General features: G+C 50.4%; 1 protein-coding gene across 5 annotated transcripts in view; it reads right to left on the bottom strand.

Annotated features, from left to right (window-relative positions):
- Positions 1-1,801: 1,801 nt before the first annotated feature.
- The window catches only part of RUNX1 (RUNX family transcription factor 1), a 253,039-nt gene continuing 230,361 nt past the window's right edge, over positions 1,802-24,479 (bottom strand). For all 5 annotated transcript variants that reach the window (XM_042956909.1, XM_042956911.1, XM_042956908.1 and 2 more), the window contains 2 exons: positions 7,912-8,073; positions 1,802-2,290 (listed from right to left, as the gene is read on the bottom strand). In XM_042956909.1, the coding sequence (XP_042812843.1) occupies positions 1,815-2,290; positions 7,912-8,073 (638 nt within the window). In that variant the 3' untranslated portion in view covers positions 1,802-1,814. The remainder of the gene's footprint in view (positions 2,291-7,911; positions 8,074-24,479) is intronic.

Raw genomic sequence — 24,479 nt, 5'->3', positions numbered from 1 at the left:
TTGTACAACAACTGCATTCTGACCGAATTCTCCAATGAAAATAGTGCCATAAAATTTACAGTGACATTGGATACTTTTGAATCGCAGCCATGGGCAGCGGTGGCGCGAATTTCTCCTGTCCCGCTGAGGCACGGAGAAAACTGCACACACACCCCACAAGGTAGGTGAAAGCAACGCGAGGGTGGGCGGTGGACGGGCAGCGTGGGTCGGGAGTCCGGCTCGGGCGGGACAATGCTTTCGCACGCGACTCCACCTGGGCACACACAGGAAGACTGGCCTGTTCAGGTCTGCCTCCAGGCCCACCCTCTGAAACTTCGGCTGGAGACCTGTGGGCATCAAAGGCACCCGGTCTCTGTAGTTTCTTCCACTCCCAGCCTTGGGGGACAGCCACAAGTTTTGTTCTGCATCAACGAACAGGGACTGTATCAAACACGACTATTTTCTTGGAGCTAAAAAATCTGAACTCTGGATGCGGACGATCTCCTTACTACCCCAGAAGGGAGCAGTTAAGGAACCCATAAATTCAGTCACTGGCTTCCCATGTGGATACTTCTCTGCCACACAGCTTACTTTGGATTTGTTCGGTTATAAAGCATGTCTGAAATCATCAAGAGCCCGTGGAGGGAGCAAACTGCTAGGCAGAAAATAAATCCTCTCCAGAGGTGAAATCATTGGCATCTACCTGAACCCTCTGGAACCAGATCTGACCTTCTCTGTTCCAAGGGAGGGAGTCAGATAGGAGACCCTCTGTTGAGCTTGGCAGAAAATTCCATACTTCAGATCCTTTGAGTGGCCCTCAGTATCTAAAAAGCCTATTAAAAACATTGCTGCATTAGCTACCAACTCGTTTGATTAACATGAAAGGGAGTTTAATGTAAACAATATTTAGATAACCCGGTCATCTCAATGCCTGTCCTTTTTTTCCAGCCTTCTTCAATGTGACACATTTAACTTTGGCTACTATCAAAACCAAAAATGTAGTACTTGATATTTTTCTTCTTAATATAAGTACATTTAAATAATAAAAAAAAAGTATCAACACATAAGTAAGTGTCTAAACATCAAGATACATAAATATCTAGGGATTCCTTGTGGGAATACAGTAGTTGAAAATGACCCAAAGCTGTAGCTGTTTCTCTAAAAGAACAACTACACGAAAGTCCAAAAGAAAAGTTAAATAAAACTTACAGAAAAAGGAATCATATTTCTTTCAATTGTCAAAGCAAGAGAGAAGCAAGCTCAAATTTATATATATATATATATATAAAAATAAAAACCACCCCAAATGCAAATACGCATTTTGCAATTTATAAGGTGCTGGAAAAGAAAATTAAAAATATGAATTAGATACCAAAACAAGAGGAGCTGCATTCCCCCACCCCTCCCCGCCCCAAACCAAAAATTCCATTCTTTGGAATAGACAACTTGGTTAAAAAGTGAAGTCAAGGGTATAAAATCTTTCTTTTATTCACAGCATCGCTAAATCAGAAGCATTCACAGTTTCCCTCTGGGAATCTTCCTGTTTGCCTTACGACGCGTCCGTCCGCGTGGTGGCGGAGCGGACACCCTCGCGGGGGGAGGGGGGGGTGCGGGAGGGGGGAGGTCGGGTCGGGTTCGGAAAAGGGGAGCCGGACCCACACGACGGCGCTCCGCACGTTTCCGGGGGGCGGGGGGCGGCGCGGAGCGGGGCGAGATCCCAGGGCCCCCGGGCGCGGGGCGCGCTCCCCGCCCAGGCGGGCCGGCCGTCTGCGGCCAAGGCCGGGCCAGGGCCGGGCCGGGGCCGGGCGCCCCTCCCGCCGGCCGCCGCGGGGGCCTCAGTAGGGCCGCCACACGGCCTCCTCGAGGCGCGCGGCGGGCGCCATGTTGGTGGGCGAGTTGCTGTGGCTGCCCTCGGCCTCCACCACGTCGCTCTGGTTCGGGAGGCTGGGGTTGAGCAGCGCCGAGCCCGTGGACGCGTTGGTGCAGGGCGGCAGGATGCGCGGCGGCGAGCGCTCGCCGCCCACCATGGAGAACTGGTAGGAGCCGGCCGAGGCGCCGTAGTACAGGTGGTAGGAGGGCGAGCTGGCCTGGAAGGGGCCGCCCTGCGCCTGCGACGAGCCGGGGTAGGGCGGCGGCAGGTACGTGTGGTAGCGCGTGGCCGAGCTCATGGCCGACATGCCGATGCCGATGCCCGACGTGACGGGCGTCGGGGAGTAGGTGAAGGCGCCGGGGTAGTGCATGCGAGGGTCTGAGATGGAGGGCAGCGCGGGGAACTGGCGCGGGTCGCCGAAGGCCGTCAGGTCGGGCGCCGCTGCGGGGTGGGGGGGGGGGGAGAAGAGAAGCGTCAGGCGCTGGTGGGGGAGGCCCCGCCCCTCTCGCCCACGGCCCCGCCCACGTGATTACCCAGAATGCTGCTGTCCCCGGAGCCCGGGGCCTACCCAGCATGCTAGTGGGCAGGGAGGTGGGTGGGCGGCCGTATAGGACGACGCGTAACGTGAGTTCGTGTGCGATACCACGTTATTGTAAACGACGTAAGGTAACCTCCAATACGGTAGATACAATACGTATGATTGGATATCGGTGTAGCGGGGTTGACAAGCCCGCCTTCCAGCTGCTACCGATTTTCGCGTGGCTCACAAGCTAAGAATGAGTTACTTCTCTACGTGGTTGAAAGAAGTGAAAAGAAGAGTATTTCCTGACGTGAAGGTCCCGTGAAATTCAAATTTCAGTGGCCACACTGACCATTTCGCTGGAAGGAGCTTGGCTCATTCTTTGATGTATTATCGGGGCTGCTGTGGAGCCACGGCGGCAAAGTTGAGTGGTCGGGACACGGACCGATCGTGGGACCCAGGAAGCATACAATACCTACTATCTGGCCCTTTACATTAAAAAGTTGGCAGAAAGCATAAAATACCTACTGTGTACCCCTTTACATTAAAGAGTTGACCAGCCCTCTATCATCAGTATATTAATATGCCAATATTAATATAAGTGTAATCTGTGATATGAACACAATAATAACAAGATGTAACTTATAAAATTATGCAATGCTAATGTAATGGATGCATGAGCAGATGAATATTAATAGAATATATCCTACATAATATGACACTGTGTTATATTAATATATAATACCATAATACATTATACATAATATTTAGGTTGAATCATAGGAAACTGCTGTTTCTGTAGGCCTCAAACAATTAAAAATTGGCCATTTCTTATGATTTGCTCTAATGCGTGCCATACTAATGACTTGAGAATGAGTGGCAGTGAATATCACCACCGCTCTCTCCCCTCCGTCTATCTTTAGACTTGTTCCACATTGGTAGAAAAATACAGCCTCAGTTTCACCTGGTTCGCTTCGTTGGTTCTGTGCTTCACTGCTCTGTTAACACAAGTGGCCGCAGGGCCTTGATGTATATACTCCATTTTTGCACACGTTGAAGTTTTACCAGGAATGGCAAAGCTTTGTCTATAAAACTCATTTTGTTAGGGTCATGCATTTATGGTTTCAGAAACCGGCTTTGACCTTCCCTGCATCCTTCTGCATTTTTCTCAACCCCAGGCTGCCCTTGGGAACTACTAGGGGGTCTGGATGCCAGGAAGTGCTCCCTGTGTCCTGTAGATCGGTTTCTCAACAGTAGCACTATTGACATGTGGGGCCAGATAGTTATTTGTTGGGGCGGTGGGGGGCTGTCCTGTGCATTGTAGGATGTTTGGCAGCGTCCTTGGCCTCTGCCCACCAAATGTCAGTGGTGCCCCCACACCCCGCATGGCGACAACTAACAATGTCTGTAGACCCTGCCAAATGTTCTGGGGGTAGGGTGAGGGGGGCAAAGCCACCATCTCCCCCGCCCCCACTGAGAACCACCCCTGTAGATGCAGAATGGTGTCCTGGGGTAATTTCTGTTCTTCAGAAAGTGACATCAGCAAATCCAAAAGAATGAAACGTTTTAAAATTTGTTAAGTTCTGAAACCAACGTATAAAATAACTCCAAGCTCAGGATGGCATGTAGCCTGTGTCCTTTTGTGTTCAGGCCCATAGAGCAACTTAACGGAGCCAAGAGTTTGCTCTGAAAGGAAAGCTACCAGGGTGGATTAATCTGTTTTTGGAAGGCATCCGGGGTTGATCAACTTCCTCATATTTCAAGCCTATTATTCCAGCAGGGAGAGCTAGTGTGCTCCTCTCTCTGCCTGTCTCTCTCTCCCTCTCCCCCCCCTCTTCCCCTTCTCCCTTCTCCCTTCTCCTCCTTCCCTCTCTCGAATGAACTCCTCTGTAAATTTGGGGTGAATGTGATGAGGAGGTCTATACTCCTCATCAGAGAGGTAATCAAAGTTTATAGAAACAACCGAAGTCTGCAGCCCATCTCTCTGCTAATGAGGAAACCAGGAGTCTGCCTTTCAAACAAACACTGCTGTTAATCTTTTCAAAGCGAGTCAGACATGTGGGCAGGGAAAACGCTGTGAACTGACAGTGGTTCTAGAGCTGCCCTTCCGTGGCCACGCTCTCGCTCGTCCTGAAGCCAGGCCGCGCCTCATTCCACAGCGTTCGTCCCTGCCCGCTTTCTGGGGCCGTCTGTGAGCAAGCTCTGTGTCACTTGTTTTTGCTCACACGGAGAGCTGTGACAGGAAGCTTGACTCCATTTTTCCAGTGAGATTGCTATAGTCGAGGGAGAAGCATTAGGCAAATGCAATCAATTTGCTGGCATCTGATGCAAGAACTCTGGACACAGGCTAATGACTCTGCCCATTGTGCCTCTTGCTCCGTTTGCCCCGAGACACAAAGGTGAATCCACTGGAAAAATGAATGAAAGGTCACCCTGTTTCATGGCGATGTCTGGACATGTTCTGCCAGTGTGTTCCAGCTACTACGTGGTAACCTGGTGATGGTACCAAGTTACCGTAATCCCGAGTGAGTCCGCGGCTGGTCACGGATGTAAGTAATGGAATGATGTTACGGTCTCAGCTGTCAGGGGAAAACAGCTCTTTCATTTGCGGGCAGGATATCTGAAAGAGCTTCAACACGGCCCGTGATTCTTCTTCCAGTGCCACTCCACCAGAGGCCATCTGTTTGGTCAAGCCATCTTTCCTCACGCATTTTGACAGAAAAAGAGCTGCGGCCCTCTAGATACGTTCCGATTCAAATGGTCTATTCAAATACTCGTTGCCATTTTTATGTCCTGTCTGACATTTCCTACCAAGCCCCACCGCCACGCACCGTTCACCCCACCTGGCTGTAGCTCATGTGTCCCTTCGGCTGGCCCGGTGCCCCCTTATTCAACAGCGTGTGGGGGTGGCGACCCCTAATATTCCCAGGGAGCTCTTAAGGAGTAGGAAATCTAGGGATTAGGAGGTTCAGGTATTTTCGTTGGAAATGTTTCCCCACCGATGGGGCTAAATATTTGCCGTGACAGCTCAAGTGTTCGTTCTGCAGCTTGACATGGATGAAAGCTGTCCCACTCGGGCCCCTCCCACTGCCCCCAAAGGATTAAACAGCCTGAGCAGATAATGGCTGCCTTAAAAGGATCTTTTGCATGACTCAGATTAATGCATGCTGTCTGTCGCCCAGGTTGGCAGCTAAACATTAATTTTTTTTTTTTTTAAGAAAAAAAAAATAAAGGAAAACCTCCAGATGACATCTCTTTTCAGACAAGGTGTGGAGACTGTCTGCAAAGGAAAGAGGGGGAGACCGGAGGGCAAGGCCCCTTCGCAGAAGGAAGTCCAGGTGGGGCTGGGGGCGGGGAGAGGGGCAGATCTCAGAGCTCTGGGGCGGGATTAAAAGCAAAAGCAGTCAGAGCAGTGTCAGGTTCTCAAAGCTGGCAGAGCGGCAGCCACTTTTCTTTTATGTGTCCCAACCCCCTACCGCCCCCAGGCATATGACAACACGTTGCAGGCCTGTGCTCCAGGCTTGAATTCTCAGAGGGAGATCTGCCAAGTTGAAGAGCAGCGTCCCATGCCCTTCTCTGCCACCGGGGGGAAAGCTCATCTGGAATCCTCTCCGGCCCTCCCTCCAAGACAGTCTTGGGCGCTGAAATGGGACGCGGGTTTTGCGTACTTCACACCCTCATGCCTTAAGACGTCCTTCCTTACTCCTTCGGTAACTGAAGTCCTGGTTATTCAGAAGTGTAACAGCGACACGGGACTTGGGGGGGCCCGTTACTCATGCCTTAAAAAAAAAAAAAAAAAAGCCACCCTCCCATCTGAACCCTGCTCAGTTGGAGCAGCTGTCTCCTAGGGCTCTAGAAGGTGCGGATCTTGGGTGCTGACCAAGTCAAAAGTCTTATGTAATAAACTCCAAGGGACCCACAGCAGGCACATTTCCAAGGAAAACAGTAATCGTTTCAGATGCAGAGAGCCGAGCAGCGCCACTGAGAAGAATCAATAAAAGTTGACAAGGGCCTTTGGAATCAAACCAGTCCTGAGGGAACAGAACTTCTAAAACAACGAGCTGAGCGGACGTCATAATTCCCAGGCTACTTCCTCAACTCCTCAGCCCCCAGCAGGTGCCCTGAAAGTACTGGCATGAAGAGTCGAAAATAATGTGGGAAGTGGGCACCCAGGCTGGAGCTCCCATTTCACTACAGTGCCCGAGGATACCCGAAGGCGGTGGCTCTCAGCTAAGGGGGCAGTTTGGGACCTCTGGCTATTTGGCAACGTCTGGAGACATCCTTGGTTGTCCTGATGGGGGGCGGGGGGTGGGGGACGGCTGTATCTAGAGGCCAGAGATGCTGCTAAAGACACTACGGTGCACGGGACAGCCCTCCACGACCAAGAATTCTCTGGCCCCAGTTGTCAGTGGTGCTGCAGTGGAGAAGCTCTGGGAAGAAGCCAAAGCGTGTGGTGAAATCTCGAGTACTCACGACTGTCGGGAAAACACAGTGCGTTTTCCCAGACGGTTTAAAATGGCGGACAAGAGGCCTTGGCCCCTTTGCCTGCCCCCTGATCTACTCTAATCGGGTCTCAAGGGCCGAAAAGCCAAAACCACCGCCCGCTTCCCAACACACGTGAAGTGCGCTTGCGGGCTTCACAAGGCTGAAGTTCTCGGACCTGTTTTCACAGTCTGGCCCAGCTCCAATTCCAAAGCTCCAAACAGGGAGTTTCTTCCTTTGCTTTTAACAAAGGAATTTTTCTCTCACTCCGATTTCCCTGCCCACGAGCAAAGGTGAGTGCCAAGCCCAAAGGTCTCATAGGTTACATGACTAATATTTAATGAGCTCGTATTAACAACAATTATGCTAACCACGACACCCAAGCTTTCCATTCTGCTCCTCTAGTCTGGTGCGAACATCCCTTCATTCGAAATATCTCACGTGGGGGCGCCTGGGTGGCTCAGTCGGTTCAGCCTTCGGCTCAGGTCATGATCTTGTGGTCTGTGAGTTCGAGCCCCCGCGTCAGGCTCTATACTGACAGCTTGGAGCCCGGAGCCTGGAGCCTGCTTCGGCTTCTGTGTCTCCCTCTCTCTGTCCCTCCCCTGCTCACACACTCTCTCTCTCTCTCTCTCTCTGGCTCTCAAAAATGAATACATGTTAAAAAAAAAAAAAAAGAAATCTCTCACGTGGGGTATAGCACGGGTACCCCAGTGTTGTTCACATGGCCTCTGAAAGCTGGCCACCACCAGATGGACAGTTCCATCAGAGTTCTAGAAGCTGATTACTTTGACCTTGTGTATTATTAACCCTTCAGCTGCTGCCTTTGCCAAATGGAGCAAGCCCAAAATGCCCACAGAATCCGCTTCTGCCTTCGCATTCATAATCCCGGTCTCAAGGTGTCAGGGAAAATCCGTGCACGGGTATAGGACTTAGACAACCTTGTCTTTAAAGCACATTTTACCCGCCCCCTCCCAAATGACTGCCAGCCCCTTCAGGCATCTCCAGTCTCTCGAACCTTCCACTCTAGCTCGACTTCAAAGAGTGTGTTCGAACAGCTTACTTGAGAGTCGACTGGAAATCTCTGCGGAGAGGGTTGTCATGCCGCTGGCCCGTCCAGGCGAGATGGGTGTTGCTGGGTGTACGGAAGGCGAGGCGATTGATCCCAGGTACTGGTAGGACTGGTCATAGGACCACGGTGGGGACGGCTGGATCTGCCTTGTGTCTGCAGAGGATTGGAGAGGTCAGTCATACATCAGGTGGGGTGGGATTGAAGAAAAGAAACCTTTTAATAAAAAGCTAGTCACCTTTGTTTGTCATGCGTCCTGTGGCCTGTTGACCGGTTTGTATTAAGTCCAAGTATTTGCTTTTGTTCGAGAATCTCCCCCCTCCTCCCAAAGTTACTGAATTATTGTTTGTGTGAAATATAGTTTATTCTCGAAGATTTCCCCCGGATGTCTGTTCCTTCCAAAGGTTTCGCCTGATCACGCTCATAACGACGGGAGAGGTTGAAGATGCTTTCCAGGTAGGTGTTCCCACCCACCTGTTGAACTACCACATGTACTGGCCGCCCACCTTTACCGCGAGTTACAATTCTCATCCTCCGAAACATTTTATCAACTCGTGATCATCTATCCATCTGTAGTCAGTAAGCAAAAAAGAACATAGAGCTTTGATTTTTTTTTTTTTTTTTTGGACCTTTGGCAAAAATACTCCAAGGGCTTTTAAATGTCCTCCGTTTACGCGAATTCTCTCCCAAGGATGACAGAAAAGAAGGTCTGGCTGGGAAGCTGGTGATGGGGCCTGGGGACTAGTTCACAAGCCCAGCAGTAGTGAGCTAGCCCTACCAACCCAGACCAACAGGTACCAACCCAGACCGACAGCTGTCCTGCATGTTTTTAAGACCTCCAGTTTGCCGTGTTTAAAGGGCAGAATGTTGAGCAAATATTTTATAGATGGCCAATAAATGAGGCCTGGGATAGAGAAGAGACAAAACTCTGACTTCAGAAGATTTAGGTAAAAAAGACTTTGTAAATTTGACTCCAGCATTCACAGGAGTCTTAGTTTCAAAAGCATCACACTGTTTGCAGATGAAATGGAGGGGAAAAAAAAGGAACAAACCCTCTATTCTTAGGCAACACGTGTAAGCAAATTTAAATGGAACGCTGGCCTGCCAGAGATAGCTTTCCATTTTTTTTTTTTTTTTTTAGGGCTAAACATTGATTTTCTCTTTGTGTCCCACCTTCTCTGTGGACCACACCAGTCCCCAGGGTCCTCATAGCCTGGGCTGCATGAAGCCGGGAGTCAATCTAGAAAGAGCAGTGTTCTTCAGGAAAATACCAGTTGCAAGCTGTGTATGTGCCAGGACATAAAGAAGTGAGTTATTCCTACTCGTTATTAAAACGTCCAGTTCTACTTCCAACGGGGAATTTGCATTTCCAACAGTTTAAGTTTGCTGTTTTTGTTGATCTGTTGGAAGCCGTCAAAGCAGGGGTTTGGAGACCCAGGTCTCCTCCCCCACCTTCCTGCCTGCCCCTTCCCCTTTCCCTCACATGGATCCATTTCTTTCTTTCCTGTAAAATAGCTCAATTTTGGGGGGCACCCGGGTGACTCAGCCGGTTGAGCGTTCCAGCTCTTGATTTCAGCTCAGGTCATGATCCCCGGGTTGTGGGTTCGAGCCCCGCTTTGGGCTCCGTGCTGAGCACGGAGTCTGTTTGGGATTCTCTCTCTCCCTCCCTCTGCCCCTCTCCCCCGCTCGCGTGCACGCGCACTCTCTCTCTCTCTCCAAAAAATAATAAAATAACTCAATTCTTTAAGTTTGAAAACTGGGGAAATATTTTAACTTAGAATCTCTGAAATCTAATATTAAAGAAGGGCCCTCATGTCATTCTGAATTTGGGGGAAGTTGAGCAGAGGGCAAGGAGTAAGAGAGCTGGTCCATTCTAAACTCGGTGGAAATGAATGTTCAACTACAGCCAAAGATCCTACAATCTTATAGACAACAGTGTTTCCAATAATTGTAAGCAAATAGCAACAGCAGGTTGTTCTGTATCCCCCTGTTACTGCAAGCGTTTCCTTCCAAGTGAAGAATAAAGTGTAGACTCAGATATTTTTGTAAGGCATGCATATGTCTTAGATACACACATTTGCTGCGGGAATATATAGTACTCAAATATTTTAATCATTTAAGAAACAAAAGAGGTTTTATAATTGTCATAAAGCCCTCCGGGGTGTGAATTGCGGTTCAGTAATTCATGCCTTGCTGTGTAGACAGCCCAGCTTCCCCTAACCCCGTGTCTAAAACCACAGTAAGCATAAAGTATTAGGCCATGATTCATGCTCTGTCATGTTTTACTGTAGTGAAAAAGTTGTGCTAGGCTTTTCTAAACTCATAATTAAACCGTGCAAACGTTGCATAATGTTTCACAGCCTTTTAAAAATATGCTTTGGTAAAATGATCTTTATGATTAAAGTCCAAGTTCTCTGATTGTTTTTTTTTTTTTCTAACCCAGGGTTTTAGATTCAACATTCTTACTCCACACACAACGTAGCTTTCCAGTGTGGAGGAGGGATAACACTAAAAACCCAAAGGACCCCCGTCCGATCACTTTCCATTCATATGACCGTAGTGAATTGGGTTTGGGTTCATTGCCAGCGCTGGGCCAGAAGGTGGTGATGGCGAGCTGCTCGTGCCAGGTTTTTGGGTGTTTTCTAATTCTACAGGTATTATTAATAAACATCCAAAAGCAAAAAGCAGAACAGAACACTAGGGCCAACGATATGGTATATGCTGAGTTTACCGCTCAGTTACCATTCTTGCTCTGATGGGGCCGACGTGAACACAAGAAAGCAGGCAGAGAAATGGCAGTGCGGTGGGCCAGCCCTGGAAGACAGGATATGACCTCCAAGCCCCTCCCGACAGTAACAGCGCAGGATTCTAATTCAAACAGGTCCTACACAGTGTTTCTCTGCTTCACTTGTATGCTAATCAGACCCAGGAAGGAATCAGGTGGAAGCGTGGGGTGAAGAATGGTGCTCTTAATAATAAAGGCGGCCATTCTGGGACGAGGAAGTAGGCCGGGAGAAGACGGAAGTGATCCAGAAAAGACCACAGGCCGAGGAAGAGAACCACCGTCAGTCATTCTCCAGAAAGTAGGGCGACTTGTTCTTGAAGGGAGGGCCTCCGATAAGTCACGCCATCGAAAAGGACAGAAGTTTTGTTTTGTTTTGAAATTTTAGCGCGTGCCCCGCATGTGCTAACTTAGCTAGTAGTAGCCTGATGAATAAGACCAAGGTGGCCCCCGCCCCACTGGAACTTCTAGGCTGGTATCAGTGAAGATCCTGAGAGCCGATGATGCTTGGGAAGGTTTCTTGCTATTGCATGAATCGTCATGTCGAGAGTTTTTTTTCGTGTTTTCATTCACACTGATTGGTTCGTCCATTCATTCATCCATTTCATAGGCTAATGAAATTATTCACATCCTCATTCGTTCATGTTGCCCATGAGGATTTTCGCTTTGCTAGGGTCACTGTTTGGGGGACTCAGTAGCGAGTGGACTGTAGTCCTCGCCTTTAGGGAACGACAGCTAGTGAGGGACCTGTGTCCAGGCGAACTGATGGATGGTCTGTCTAATCTGGGCTTGCACACAGCTGTTCCCAGGTCAGAGCTACCCTGATGGTGTTCATTATACATTTCTGTTCCACCTCAGAGGAACAGGCTAGGGAAAGTGTCTAATTGAAGTCCTAGAATAGATTTCAGCCCGAATTCTGCCTGTACCCTGGGCAGGTCATTTCTTTTCCCTGCTACGTAGTTTTCCCACTTCAAAAAGTCGTGGCGAAGGTTAAGTGAGGTAAGCTATATATAAAGCAAGTAACCCAGTTTGGGGCCATATGAAATGTCCAATTAGTCTGAGTAAGTTTTATGATTATATTATGAAAAAGGAAAATAGGGGCGCCTGGGTGGCTCAGTCGGTTAAGCCTCCAACTTCGGCTGAGGTCATGTGAGTTCGAGCCCCATGTTGGGTTCTGTGCTCCCCTCTCTCTCTGCCCCTCCTCTGCTCATGCTCTCTCTCTCAATAATAAATAAACATTAAAAAAAAAAAAAGGAGGGGCGGCTGGGTGGCTCAGTCGGTCAAGCCTGTGACTCTTGGTTTGGGCTCAGGTCATGATATTGTGGTTCATGAGATCGAGCCCCGTGTCAGGCTCTGCGCTGGCAGCAAGGAGCTTGCTTGGGATTCTTTCTCTTCTCTCTCTGCCCCTCCCCTGCTTGAGCTCTCACTCTCTGTCCCCACCTTCTCAAAGAGAAACATTTAAAAAATAAAAAAAATTTGAAAAAGGGGAAGTGAATCCATGCTAAGGGATTCATCTGATACATAATGGTAAGGCCATGCGCACCTGCTCTAGAGCGAGGCTCAGGTAATATCGTGCTGTTCACTGATAACAGGGCTTGCCAGGTGGTCTCCAGCACCAGAGAGGAACTGGGCTTGGACGATTAAGTGGTAAAGGGCAAGAAAACCGGGTATTTGAGGTAAGGATAGCGGAGGCAAGGATCCACTCTTAATCAGTTCATGTTGCCACTAAGAAAACTACTGGAGGGGCACCTGGGTGGCTCAGTCCGTTAAGCGTCCAACTCTCGGTTTTGGCTCGGGTCATGATTTGACGGTTCGTAGGTTCGAGCCCCGCATCAGGCTCTGCACTCTCAGATCCCTGCACTCCCAATCCCTGCTTGGGATTCTCTCTCTCTCTCTCTCTCTCTCTCTCCCTCTGTCTCTCCGCCCCTCCCCTGCTCGCACGCGCTCGCTCTCTCTCTGTTTCAAAACAAATAAATACACTTAAAAAAAAAACTACTGGATTAGGAAATTTAAATTTGAGCCTTTCTCTCTCCTATGTTTTTCAGGGTACATAATGTTTTGATGCAGCTGCTTGCTCTACTGAGGCCATCTTGTGATGGGTTATTTTCAGCTTTTTGAGCATCATCCCTTCCGTTTGGAATGAGGCCAGAGAAGGGGGATGTTGGGGATCGGACGGGGCAGAAGCAAGAGCTCAGAGAGCTCCGAGGCATACGCCACTCAGTAAGAAAGCAGAGCGCTGTCGCCTTTTGGTGCAGTCACATCAAGAAGTCGCCAGAGTGAGAAGTGACCCTATCAAATAATTGCTGTCAAGGTGTTCTGCTTCCTGCTGCACCTCTGAAACGTAAAGAGCGTTGGGGGCCGCCAGTCCCATCCCTACAAGAAAAAAAGCTGAACAGACCAATAATCCATGACTTTTCTTAGTCTATTAGAGAATTGAGACTATAGGGCAAACCGCCAGCCTGAGGTCCTGAGGGGCACGCGACTGTAGAAATTCGCACTGAGGGTCTGCGTGCCAGGAACAGAAGCTGCTGGGGCCACAAACTGGTAGGAACATTTACATGGTAGTTTTGATAAATTGTTGGAGACTGAGTATAGGCACCTGTGAGAATAAGAAACCTCTGGGGGCTGTAGTCTCATGTGTGTGTGTGTGTGTGCACGTGCACGTGTGTGCATGTGCGTGCGTGGGGGGGCAGGGACATTCTCATGAAGTTGGCCTCACAAACTCTTCCAGGTTTTCATGGGATCCAGTATGATAACAGTGGGTCACAGCTTAAAGACACCATTTATGGAAGCGTTCTTAGGGAAGTCCAAAGACAAAAAGGGAGACAAGGACATTGGAGGAATATGAATCCTCTGGCATCGACAGCTTCAGTAAACATTATACGCAGCCCAACTACTAGCTAGATGCACATAAAATCTCACACTGAAGACCGGTTTACCTCCATTCCCATGACCCTGATACATCAGGCCCAGCTTTCAGATTAGACATAACAGGGCATATGCCAAAAGGTAAGAGAAGCAGTCTGAAGAGATACAGTTGGCATCAGAACCAGACTCAGATATGACATAGAACTTGGGAATTCCCAGACGGGGGATTTAATTATGATTAATATGTTAAGGGCTCTACTGGAAAAAGGAGACCGCATACAAGAACAGGTGGGTGATGTCCTACGGAGATGGAAACTCTCAGATACAGAAGGAAATTCTGGAAATTAAAAACATTGTAACAGAGGTGGGAAATGCCTTTGACAGGTTCATCAATAGACTGGACATGGCTGAGGAAAGAATCAACAAGCTTTAAAATATGTTAGAAACTTCCCAACCTAAAAGGTGTAAAGAGAGAAAAGAAAGAAAAACCAATGCAAACAAACAGAGAAAACCCAAACAGAACATCCATGAACTCTGGGACAATTTCAGAAGGTCTGACATATGGAGAGTGGAAATACCAGAAGGAAAACAAAGAGAAAACAGTGGAAGAAATAATTGAATTATTAATGGCCAATAATTTTTCTTTTTCTTTTTTTTTAAATTTAATGTTTATTTTTCAGAGAGAGAGAGACAGAGCTGGGGGAGTGGGGGAGGGGCACAGACAGAGGGAGACACAGGATCCGAAGCAGGTTCCAGGCTCCAAGCTGTCAGCACGGAGCCTGACAACGGGGCTCGAACCAACGAACCACAGGATCGTGACCTGAGCCGAAATCAGACACTTAACTGATTGAGTCACCCAGGTGCCCCATAATGGCCAATAATTTTTCAAAATTAATGACGGACATCAAACCATAGATCTGAGAAGCTCAGAGAACACCAAGGAAGAGAAATACCAAACAATCTACAGAAACACCTTACTTAGAGAGCAAGAAGGATAAGAATTACTTCCAAGTTCTCTTCGGAAGCCATACAAGCGAAAAGAGAGTGTAGCAAATATTTAAAAAGTGTGAAGAAAAAACCCCCAGAAAACCACCAGCCTAGAATTCTATACTCCACAAAATTATACCTCGACAGCGAAGGAGAAATAGACATTTTCTGACATGCAAAAACTGAGGTAACTTATCCAGCACAACAGCCATGCAAGAAATGTTACAAGAAGCTCTTAGAGGAAAAGGAAAGTGTAGGTCAGAAACTTAAATTGACACAGAGCAAGGAAGAGCTTCAGGGAAAGGATAAATGAAGGTAAAATAAAGTCTTACTTTTCCTGTTCTTAGTTGATCCAAAAGATAACTGTCTGAAATGACATTAGTGATGTTAGATGTTAGAGGGAATACATATTGGATGGTCACAGCAGATGGACAAAGGATATGAGTTGCAGTAATGACAGAGTGGAAGGAATGCTGTAGTGTTATTTAATGGTGACTTCGATTCATTATACACGTGGTTTGCAAACTCTAGGGCAAACACTAAAAACGGTAAAAAAAAATTTTTTTTTAAGTTTATTTATTTTTGAGAAAGAGACAGCATGAGTGGGGCGAGGGGTGGAGAGAGGGAGAGAGAGAGAATCCTAAGTAGGCTCTGTGCTCTCAGCACAGAGCCCGATGCGGGGCTTGAACTCACAAAATCATGAGATCGTGACCTGAGCCAAAACCGAGAGTCGGACGCTTAACTGACTGAGCCACCCAGACGCCCCTAAAAACACTTTTTTTAAAAGGTGCAATTGATAGGCTAAGAGAGGATATAAAATGGAGTCATAGAAAGTGCTCCGTTAAGACCAGAGAAGGCAGAAAAAGAGGAGAAAAAGAGAACAGGTAAATAAATATAAAACAGGTATAAGCCTGGTACGTATGAATCCAACCAAATCAATAATCACTTTAAATATGAGTGTTCTAAACGCACCCAGTTAAAAGACAGGAACTGTCAGAGTGAATTAATAACAAGGCCCAACTATACGTTGTCGACAAGGAACCTACTTGAAATGTAAAGACTCGGGTTAAAAGTAAAGAGATGCACAGACGCCATGCTGACACTAAGCCAAAGAAAGGCAGGGTAGCTCTAATAATTTTATGCAAAACTGGCTTCAGGAGAAGGAAAAATTTCAGGGATAAAGAGGGGAAGTACGTGACGATGAATGAGTCCGATCTCTAAGAAGATGTAACCATCCTTAATGTGTGTGCACCTAACAACAGAGTGTCAAAAACCATAAGGCAAAAAGTGACTTTGAACTACAAGAGACAATAGAAAAATACTCTTCTAGCAACGGATCCATCAAGCCGGCAGAAAATTAAGGCACGTTTGACCTGAACAGTACCACCAACAAGCTTCATGCAGTGAACATTTATAGAAGATGCCATTTAACAACAGCAAAAGACACTTTCTTCTCAACCTCACAGGGAACATTCACCCAGAAAGACCACATTCTGGGCCATAAAACACCCTTAACAGATTTACAAGAGCAGAAATCATGCACAGTGTATTCTCAGACCACATGGATTTAAAGCTAAAATGACAACGTCGACAACAGAAAGTTAGCTGGAAGAAGTATTTGGAGCTTTCGACAACACACCTCTAAATAACCCACGGGGTAACGATGAAAGTCTCCAGAGAAATTAAAATGCACTTTGAATTAGATGAAAATCCAGCTGATCACAATTTGCGGGATGCAGCGAAAGCAGCGCTCCGAGGGAAATTTATAGCATCGAACGCATATATTAGAAAAGAAGAAAGATCCAGAATCGATGATCTGAGCTTCCACCTTAGGAAAGTAGAGGAAAAAGAGCACACTAAAGTGAAAGCAAGCGGAAGGAAAGAAATAACAAAAATGAGGGCGGAAATCGATGAAATCGAAAGCGGCAAAGAAAATCAACAAAACCAAAGGCTGTTCTTTGAAAAGGTTAAGACGGCCCACTTTGTCCTCGGTCCTCAGACCCCCGCCAGGCCACCCAGGAGAGCCTGGCCAGAGACCCCTCTTGGTTCTGCTCTGACCAGCCACCTCCGGGGTCTTTAACGCCCACCCTCCACACCCGGATTCCCAGCAGCGCCCCTGAGGCCAGGGCGTCTTTTCTCAGCCCGGGGCCAGGAGGTCGCCAGCTCTGGCGGCTGGTATAGTTAGAGGGCCCTTCCTTCGGCCATCCAGCTGATATCTTTAAAAGTTGCGACCTTTTGGTAACCTTTTAGAGCCATTTAAAAACAGAGACCAGACAGTTATGTATGTCATGGGGCCCCAGCATCTATTTTTAAAAGGGCCAAACCTGCTTGGTGAACATACAAACCCTTGGGGCTGTCCTGGTTTTTTTTCCCTAGAGGACTTTTTTTTCTTTTCTTTCTTTCTCTCTCTCTTTTTTTTTTTTTGCCTTCTTTCTGTTTGGAAGACGGCAAGGTGGTTCCCAGGGTGCTCTTCAGATTCACCTCAGTCATGGGGAGCTGGTGTAATGCCCTCTTGGATGCCTCCAAACGCACAACAGGATATGACTCAGGGCTCAGAGATGTGAGTCAGTTTCCAGGGTGATGTGTCAGGGCGGGCCCGGTGGTGGCTTGCGTTTCCTTGTCTGGGACCCTTGGGAAGGAAGATCGGGGCTCCCCTGCAAACAAAAGGCTGCCCCCCCCCCACCCCCCAGACACCCCGCACCTCCCTTCAGAACCCTGTGCTACCGGGGTTCGTGGCCCCTGGCGTTGGGTGGTTCTCTGTCCTGAAAGAGGCATTTCCCCGAAGTCCCACTGTCTTCCAGCTGTGTCCTCCCGTCTACGAGGCCTGCAGTCAACGCCACACAGCCCAAGAGGGCAGGCGGGCCGTCACCTAGAAGTGCGCCCAGGTAGCTGACCCCGGAGTGGCGACTTGTTGCTATCAGCGAAACCCCAAGATGATGTGAGTCAGCTCCCACCAGCTCTGGATCCTGGAAAAAGCAAGGTTGTGAAATAGCTCTGGTATTTGCCAACCGTTGTCTCTGCCGGCTACAGACATCTTGGTTAGTCATGTACAGCTAAGATGCCTTCATTGTTCCAGCAATTACTCTGGAGGGAGGCATCCAGCACCAAGCCTGGGCAGAGACCTGCCCGGGGATGCTGCGTTTTAAAGGCCTTCAGGGTTTTGAGGGGTCCCGTCCGGATCGGGGGGTGGGGGGGAAGGGAGGAGGGTGCGGCAGAAGGGAAGGAGGGAGCCGGAGCCCCGTGGCCACGTCTCCACCGTTCACAGCCTCCGGGACCCATGTTCCGAGCCCCGCCAGGGGGACGGTGGGGAGGCTCCGGGCCTCTGCCGTCAAGGCCACCGGGGCCGGGGCGCTGGGAATCCAGGAGGCCGGCTCTTTGCAGCAGAGCCACCCCCAGCCCCTCTCCTTCCAAACCTCCGTTTCCTCATCTCTAAACTTGGGGGCAGCCGGCCTCACCTGCCTCACAGGTGTGAGCGTTAATTAATGTTTGTGGAGCCGCTTTGAGAGGCACAGATGAAAGGCGTTCTATAAACGCAAAGTGCCGGTCCTCATTAGAGTTGCCAGACGCTTCCCAGGGGAAACAGCTCAGCCCTCGCCACGAGGCCTCTCCTCTCAACGTCTGGAGAAAGGCTCTGGACTCCGGCACGGTTGTCTCCGAGGAAGGGTTTGGGGGGGGGGGCGAGTCACCGGCTCCTAGAAAAGACGGCCGTGTGGATGCACACCTGCTCTTCCCCGCCCACACTGTGTCCCCGAGGCAGAGAGAGAGAGAGAGAGAGAGAGAGAGAGTAGCCTTCGGTTCACACGAGGTTGGAGCCGGGGGGGAGGGGGGATCACGGTTTTGAGGGGACAGAAGGCACCTTCTAGTCCTCCTCTGTCCTCCCCCGCAGACGGATTACGTCCCCGTACTGTGTTAAGCAAACGTCCCCTGCAGACACCTCTCCCGGAAAGAGCCTCTGCATCTCGGCCCCTGAACACACTTGCCAGGTCCGAACCGATTCTGCAGGTGGGCTGGGTGAACTTCTGTAAGGCCAGCCCATCTGCCGTGTTCAGATGAGTCCACGGCCGCCCTGTTGTTTTCCCTCCATTCTTCCATTTCCCTCTCCTCCAACAAAAATCTCAAAACACGGAGGCTAAGGATGGCTTTCGGTTCCCATCCACTCACTCTCTAGCCCCTTTGCCCTCCTCGTGGCTCCCGGAAAAGGAAGAGCCAGAAATTCCGCGTCAGCAGCTGGGAGATCTCAGGCAGCCTCTAGCTTGCGCTCGAGCCCCGGACATAGAACGAGGACCCTCACTCACAGGGGTCAAATGACAGACACCTCGAAGTGGGAGGCTACAAGCGGGAGAGACACAGCATCACCTGGCAGAGCCCAGAGCTAAAGAAACGGACCCTTTTGAGGGAACATTCCACGGGGCTGGCGCATGCTCTAAAGAGGACCGTACAGGTTTGAGCTTCGTTGGTCCACGGCACGGGGCGGGAGGCTGTCGAAGCCAAGCCACGATCCAGACTGTCGATGGGAGGCCAGGTGCCGATGAGGGGGAGCCCATAGGACTTGCCAGAGGGACATCAGTGGTCTGACCAAGCAGATTCAGGAAGAGCCGACCCTTGAGCAGGTCCTATTAAGTGAGGTGGCCAAGCTTCGCTAGGGTCCTTGTGATGCCTCAGGGTGGTGGCAGGCAAGGAAGAAGAAAAGGAGTGATGCTAGGTCTGGGGCCGCGGGGGCTGCAGGGCCACCGGCCCCTCCCCCGTGAGTTGTCAGTATTGGAGAGCGCGCTCTGGAGCCCAGCTCAGAACGAGATGTGGCACTCAACGGCTAGCGGTCCTGTCATTCTGCGGCCTGGCTTCCTCGGAGACCACTCCATCCAGCTCTGCGGCCCCCGGCCCTCCGTTGTCAGCATGCCGCCCTCCAGCCGACAGCTGGCCTCCGACACATCTCTGGTGGGGGACACAGAGGCAGCACGGGGCAGAGATACCTGGAGGCCGCCCTCGCCGCCAGCCCGGTGGTGGCTTTCCCGCGGTGCGTGCTCCCGGCTGCAACCCTAGATTTCACCTCAGCGCTCGTGTGGTTTTGTAGAACGTTACGACTGTTGGGCAGATTTTAGAGGGGCTGAAGCCGTTCAGGCAGCCTCTGTGTCTTCTCCCATGTAGCACAGGCCCTGCTGCGTCCTTACTGGAATTTTAGGCCGGACACTTCTGGTTTTACGCAGCAAACTCTGAAGCATGGGATTCTAATAAAATCAGGAGTCCTAGGGGCGCCTGGGTGGCTCAGTCGGTTAAGCGGTCGACTTCGGCTCAGGTCATGATCTCGCGGTTTGTGAGTTCGAGCCCCCCCACATCGGGCTCTGTGCTGACAGCTCGGAGCCTGGAGCCTGCTTTGGATTCTGTGTCTCCCTCTCTCTGACCCTCCCCCGTTCATGCTCTGTCTCAAAAATAAATAAACGTTAAAGTCAGGAGTCCTATAGATGGGGAAGCAAGAACGTGACACAATATGATCTAGAGAGTGCTGGCAGGGGGCGGAATGGAGGCTTGATGAGCCTTCCGTCTGTGTGGCCTCCAAACGTTTCCAGGATTTGGGACCCGCGGCCTGGGGCTGTCCCTCAGGGAGTCGAGAGGGCCTGAGGAAGAGCATAGCAAGGGTGTCTGGGAGCCTGAGAGATTAGGGCTGAGCCCGGACTCACCCTTCACTCACCGTGTGCTCGGGCAAGTGACTTAATCCCTTGGAGACTCAGTTTCCCCAGCCATGAGGTACAAAGTGCCCTCGAGCCCCCTCCCCGGGGAAGACGCGGTTTCACGGTGAGCCCGTGCGAGGCTCCAGCAGGCTGCACACGGCAGGTTACTGAGAGGAAACAGAAGCCCTTTCTCCTGCCGAGCACCAGCCGCCTTCACGGGGAGCACCGTGCCACCTCCCGCCACCCCGCCCTGCCGGCCGCAGCACCGAAATCCAAAAGCCGAGCTTGGCCAAGGGAAGGCGCATTGTGCTTTCACCTCCCGAGGTGGGACTCCCGTTGAGGGGCGGCAGCTCTTTGCTAAAGAGCTCCCATTCCGTGCTCCCAGCCTGAAGCAGAGAAGAGTAAGTTTCCCAGGCTGAAGGGCCTGGCCTCCTTCCATAAACTGCTGGCTCGGTGTCTGCTTCAGCCTTCTTCTGTTTTCCTCGCGCTCGCTCCTGTCTGGGCCGTCCCGCCGTGACTTTTCTTCCCCTACCTGCACCCCGTGCTTCTTGTTTTCCTTTCCCACCCGTCACGCCCGGCTGCGGGAATTCCCAGCCGGGAGGCCAGCGCCCTGGGAGAGCCGCCCCTCGGCCCCTCTAGCACCTGCCTCCCAGCAGGTGTGGGGCGATTCCCGGCCATCCCTTGGCCTCCAGTGCTCTGAATGGACATAACCATGAACTTCTCCCTCTTGAAGGGCACTGCCAATTCCACTGGGCCTCGGACCCTTCAATTCTCCCACTCTGCCGTGTCGGAAATAACGGCAGGCCAAGCGCACAGATTCTCTTCACGTAAGAGGGGCGTTCCTTCCCCCCCGCCCCACCCCCGGCCACCCTTACCGGAGACACAAGACATCCATGATTCACGGATCGCCTGTCTTCCGCTGGTGGTCTCAGAGACACAGCAGGATAGAGCTCAGCATCATCTTTCATTCCTAAAGCGCAACATGCTCCTGACCCCACCAGCTCTGGCTTATTTTTCACAGACCTGTTTTTGGAGTGTTCGCTGCACTTCTTAAGTTCAAGGCTTCTCCATTCATAAAAAATCCGCCCCCCCCACCCCCCCCACAAATGGCTCTCTAATGCTGCTCTTTGTTTTTCGGCAATTGCTAAAGTATTGGGCTATTTGCCATCAGAGCGACAGAGTGAAGAAGAACAACCCCAAACAGTTTCCTTAAAACGAACAGGTTCCCCCGCTAGTTTCTTTTTTTTTCTAAAGTTCACTTATTTTGAGAGAGACAAAGACAGCGCAAGTCGGGGAGGGGCAGAGGGAGAGAGAGAGATCGAGAGAGGGAGAGAGAGAATCTCAAGCAGGCTCCGTGCTGTCACCGCAGAGCCCGACGCTGGGCTCGATCCCACAAACCGTGAGATCACGATCTGAGCCGAGATCAGGAGTTGGATGCTCAACCAACTGAGCCACCCGGCCGCCCCGTCCCATGCTGGTTTCGAGTTCTTCAGAATAACTGGGTTCCTTTGGCTTGTGAGCCAGGGGGACTTGCTATCAATTTCCCCTGCGGTAGCGGACAGCCCCCTCTTTGGTCTGATGCCTCCGCCGCAGCCCTCTCCCCCACCTGGGCACGAGCTCCGTGCAAGAGAAATTGGTTCACTTAAGTCTGGAGCGGCTCCGCACCCCCCAAAGGACTGACCTTCACGTGAACTAATTGGGACTGCAACAGATTAGTAACACAGGTTGTGGAGGTGCGCTTCTGCTGCATAAAGGAGACCTTTGAAGATAAGAGCAGTGTGCTTTCACAAGCTCATCCCTGGTGCTCTGAACAAAGGACACAAACTAATAAAGTCAGATTCATCTAGGGGCAATCTACACTCGCAGAGGAATATCACCCCAAACGGATTCAGAAAGGCAAATGGAAATCTGCCGGCATTCTTTTAAACTCCCAACACAGATCTCGATTTAAAAAATGACACACACACACAAAAACTCTTGGTAATAAGCAGACCTCTGATGATCTAAAGATCCACAGTTTCATTTATTGACTTAGAGAAAGTAAATGGCATTTCAAATACAACCTTCATACTTTAATAGATGAGGTCACCCTGAGAAAGATGATACTGAGCCCGGCGGTGGGAAACCTCCCTCCAGAGAACGGCTTTGATTTACAAGGTCAAGGAAAGCTTTCTCGGAGAAGCAATAGGTTTTTCAGTGACTTGGGACTAACATGGAAGAATTTAGAAAAAAAAAAAAGTAGAGTTTGAGACAGCAGACTAGGAAACTCTTGCTCAACAAAAGGGATGACCTGCGGCGAGCAGGAGTGAAGAGTCAAAACTGATTTGCTATCAACTACAGACCCCTGAGATCCGCCCCCTCGTTGCAGGCATCGAGGTCCTGTGTGGACGGCGAGATCTTTGTGAGTTTCCCAGACTGGCCTCAACAGGGGCTGTTTCTCCTCCAGGGGACATCGGGCAGTGTCTGCAGATATTTCTGGGCGTCACAACTGGGGTGAGGGGTGCTACTGGCGCCTAGAGGGTGGGGGGGCCAGGGGTACTGCTACACATCCTGCAAGGCACAGCGTGCCCCTCCCCCACGGCAGAGACAGATCCGGACCCACGTGTCAATGGCGCCTTAGGAAAACCCAGCCCGGGGTAGGCACGCACCCCAGGCACAGCACAGATGAAACCGAGGGGTGTGAGGAGATAAGGGGTGTGGTGGGAACCTTCCGGAGCCCTTGTGGGAACCAGGGTCGCCGGAGGCCATTTGTCTGCCTGCGCGGCATCAGCAGTCACGCCGTGCCCAGGGAGAATTCTGTCCCCACGCCAGGATCTGGGACGACTCTTTCTCACAGTCTCGTGGCCCAGCATCCAGACTCGGAGCTGGCACGCCGCGTCCTGGGTGAGACGCAGGTGTAAACGACCAACGAGATCACTCCCGAGCTGACCGTCGGCTTTGCCACCTGGGAAGGGACAGGCTACTGCTTGCCTTTCCCAAGCTTCCCGGGCATGAGTCACATGGAACTAGATAATGATGCAAATCACTGTCAACATTTCTAAGGTTTCATTCCAACGTTTCATGGAATGATAGTGCAGAAAGCAACCTCAGAGCCTTTCTGAGCCAGCCCCGTTTCAGAGAACACTGAAGCACAGACAGGTAAAGTGGCTCTCTCTGTTCTCCAGGGCAGGCCGGTGACAGGGCAGGGACAGACCTTCTGGCTCTTTGTAGAGTGCTGGTTTTTACTATGCGATCATTGAAGCCATTACTGCTCCCCTGGTCTCGTTACCATATGCTAAACACACACACAAAAAACCTAGTCTGGACTTCAAAAGGAAGGAAGGAAGGAAGGAAGGAAGGAAGGAAGGAAGGAAGGAAGGAAGGGGCTGGATGTAATTGCTGAGCACAGAGCCCAGTGGACACAAGGGAGGGGATACCTTTTCCTGCTTACACGTCTGGGATTCTGAGCTCTGCGGGGCTGACTGGGAAGTCCCTACACCATTTCTGTCTCCTTTCTACCCCGAAACGAAGCCCAAACACCCCCGAATCTCAAACGAAAGTCGGTGTCTATGGCCATGAATTCATGAGCGACCCAAGTCAAAATCAGGGAGGGAAGGTATCACTTCCCCCCATGGCCCCTGTGTTTTGGGGTGTTCGTGGGGAGGAGGCAGGCTTCCAGAAACCAGGAGGTGACAGCAAGGATCCCACCCTCGCCCTGGTTCCGCCTTTCCTTCTAATGGCCTTAAACCGCCAAGTGACTGCAACGCGCCGATTTTAAACCCTTTTATGGAAAGCGCCATACCCTTTCCTGCTCACATCACTTAAAATAATGAGCTAGCCGCACTTGTATTAGTCTGTCTTTCAAGTGGATTAAATTCACGGTCTCGTTCTCCTCCAGTCTCGCAGGCTTTGGCCTGGCTGTCTGAACCTCCAGATTAGACCAAGGAGCACACGCCAGACAGCAATGAAACGCAATTACCTAGGCAAACTTTTGAAGGATTCGAGCCCTGGGGCACAGGCTGTTTACGAAAGACTAAAAGCACCGTTTGTACTGAGCAGGACCAATTGCCTGCGTCTTTTTGAGTTCTGGATCCTGCCTGCCGCTGGACTCCAGGCAGGATTTCTAGGGGCCAGATAACATCAGGCTTCTGTCCGCACCTCTGCACCTCAGGGTCTCTGCTCTGTTTTTCAACAAGAAAATGCAAGTACCAACAAAAACCTATTCTAACATCTCCTTTTGTGTTCACGGACTCTCTCTCATTGGTTTATTATTATTATTA

The sequence above is a fragment of the Panthera tigris genome, chromosome C2 (genome assembly GCF_018350195.1).
Source record: "Panthera tigris isolate Pti1 chromosome C2, P.tigris_Pti1_mat1.1, whole genome shotgun sequence".
In the NCBI taxonomy this organism is placed as follows: domain Eukaryota; kingdom Metazoa; phylum Chordata; class Mammalia; order Carnivora; family Felidae; genus Panthera; species Panthera tigris.
This window is presented reverse-complemented; position numbering and strand designations above follow the sequence as displayed.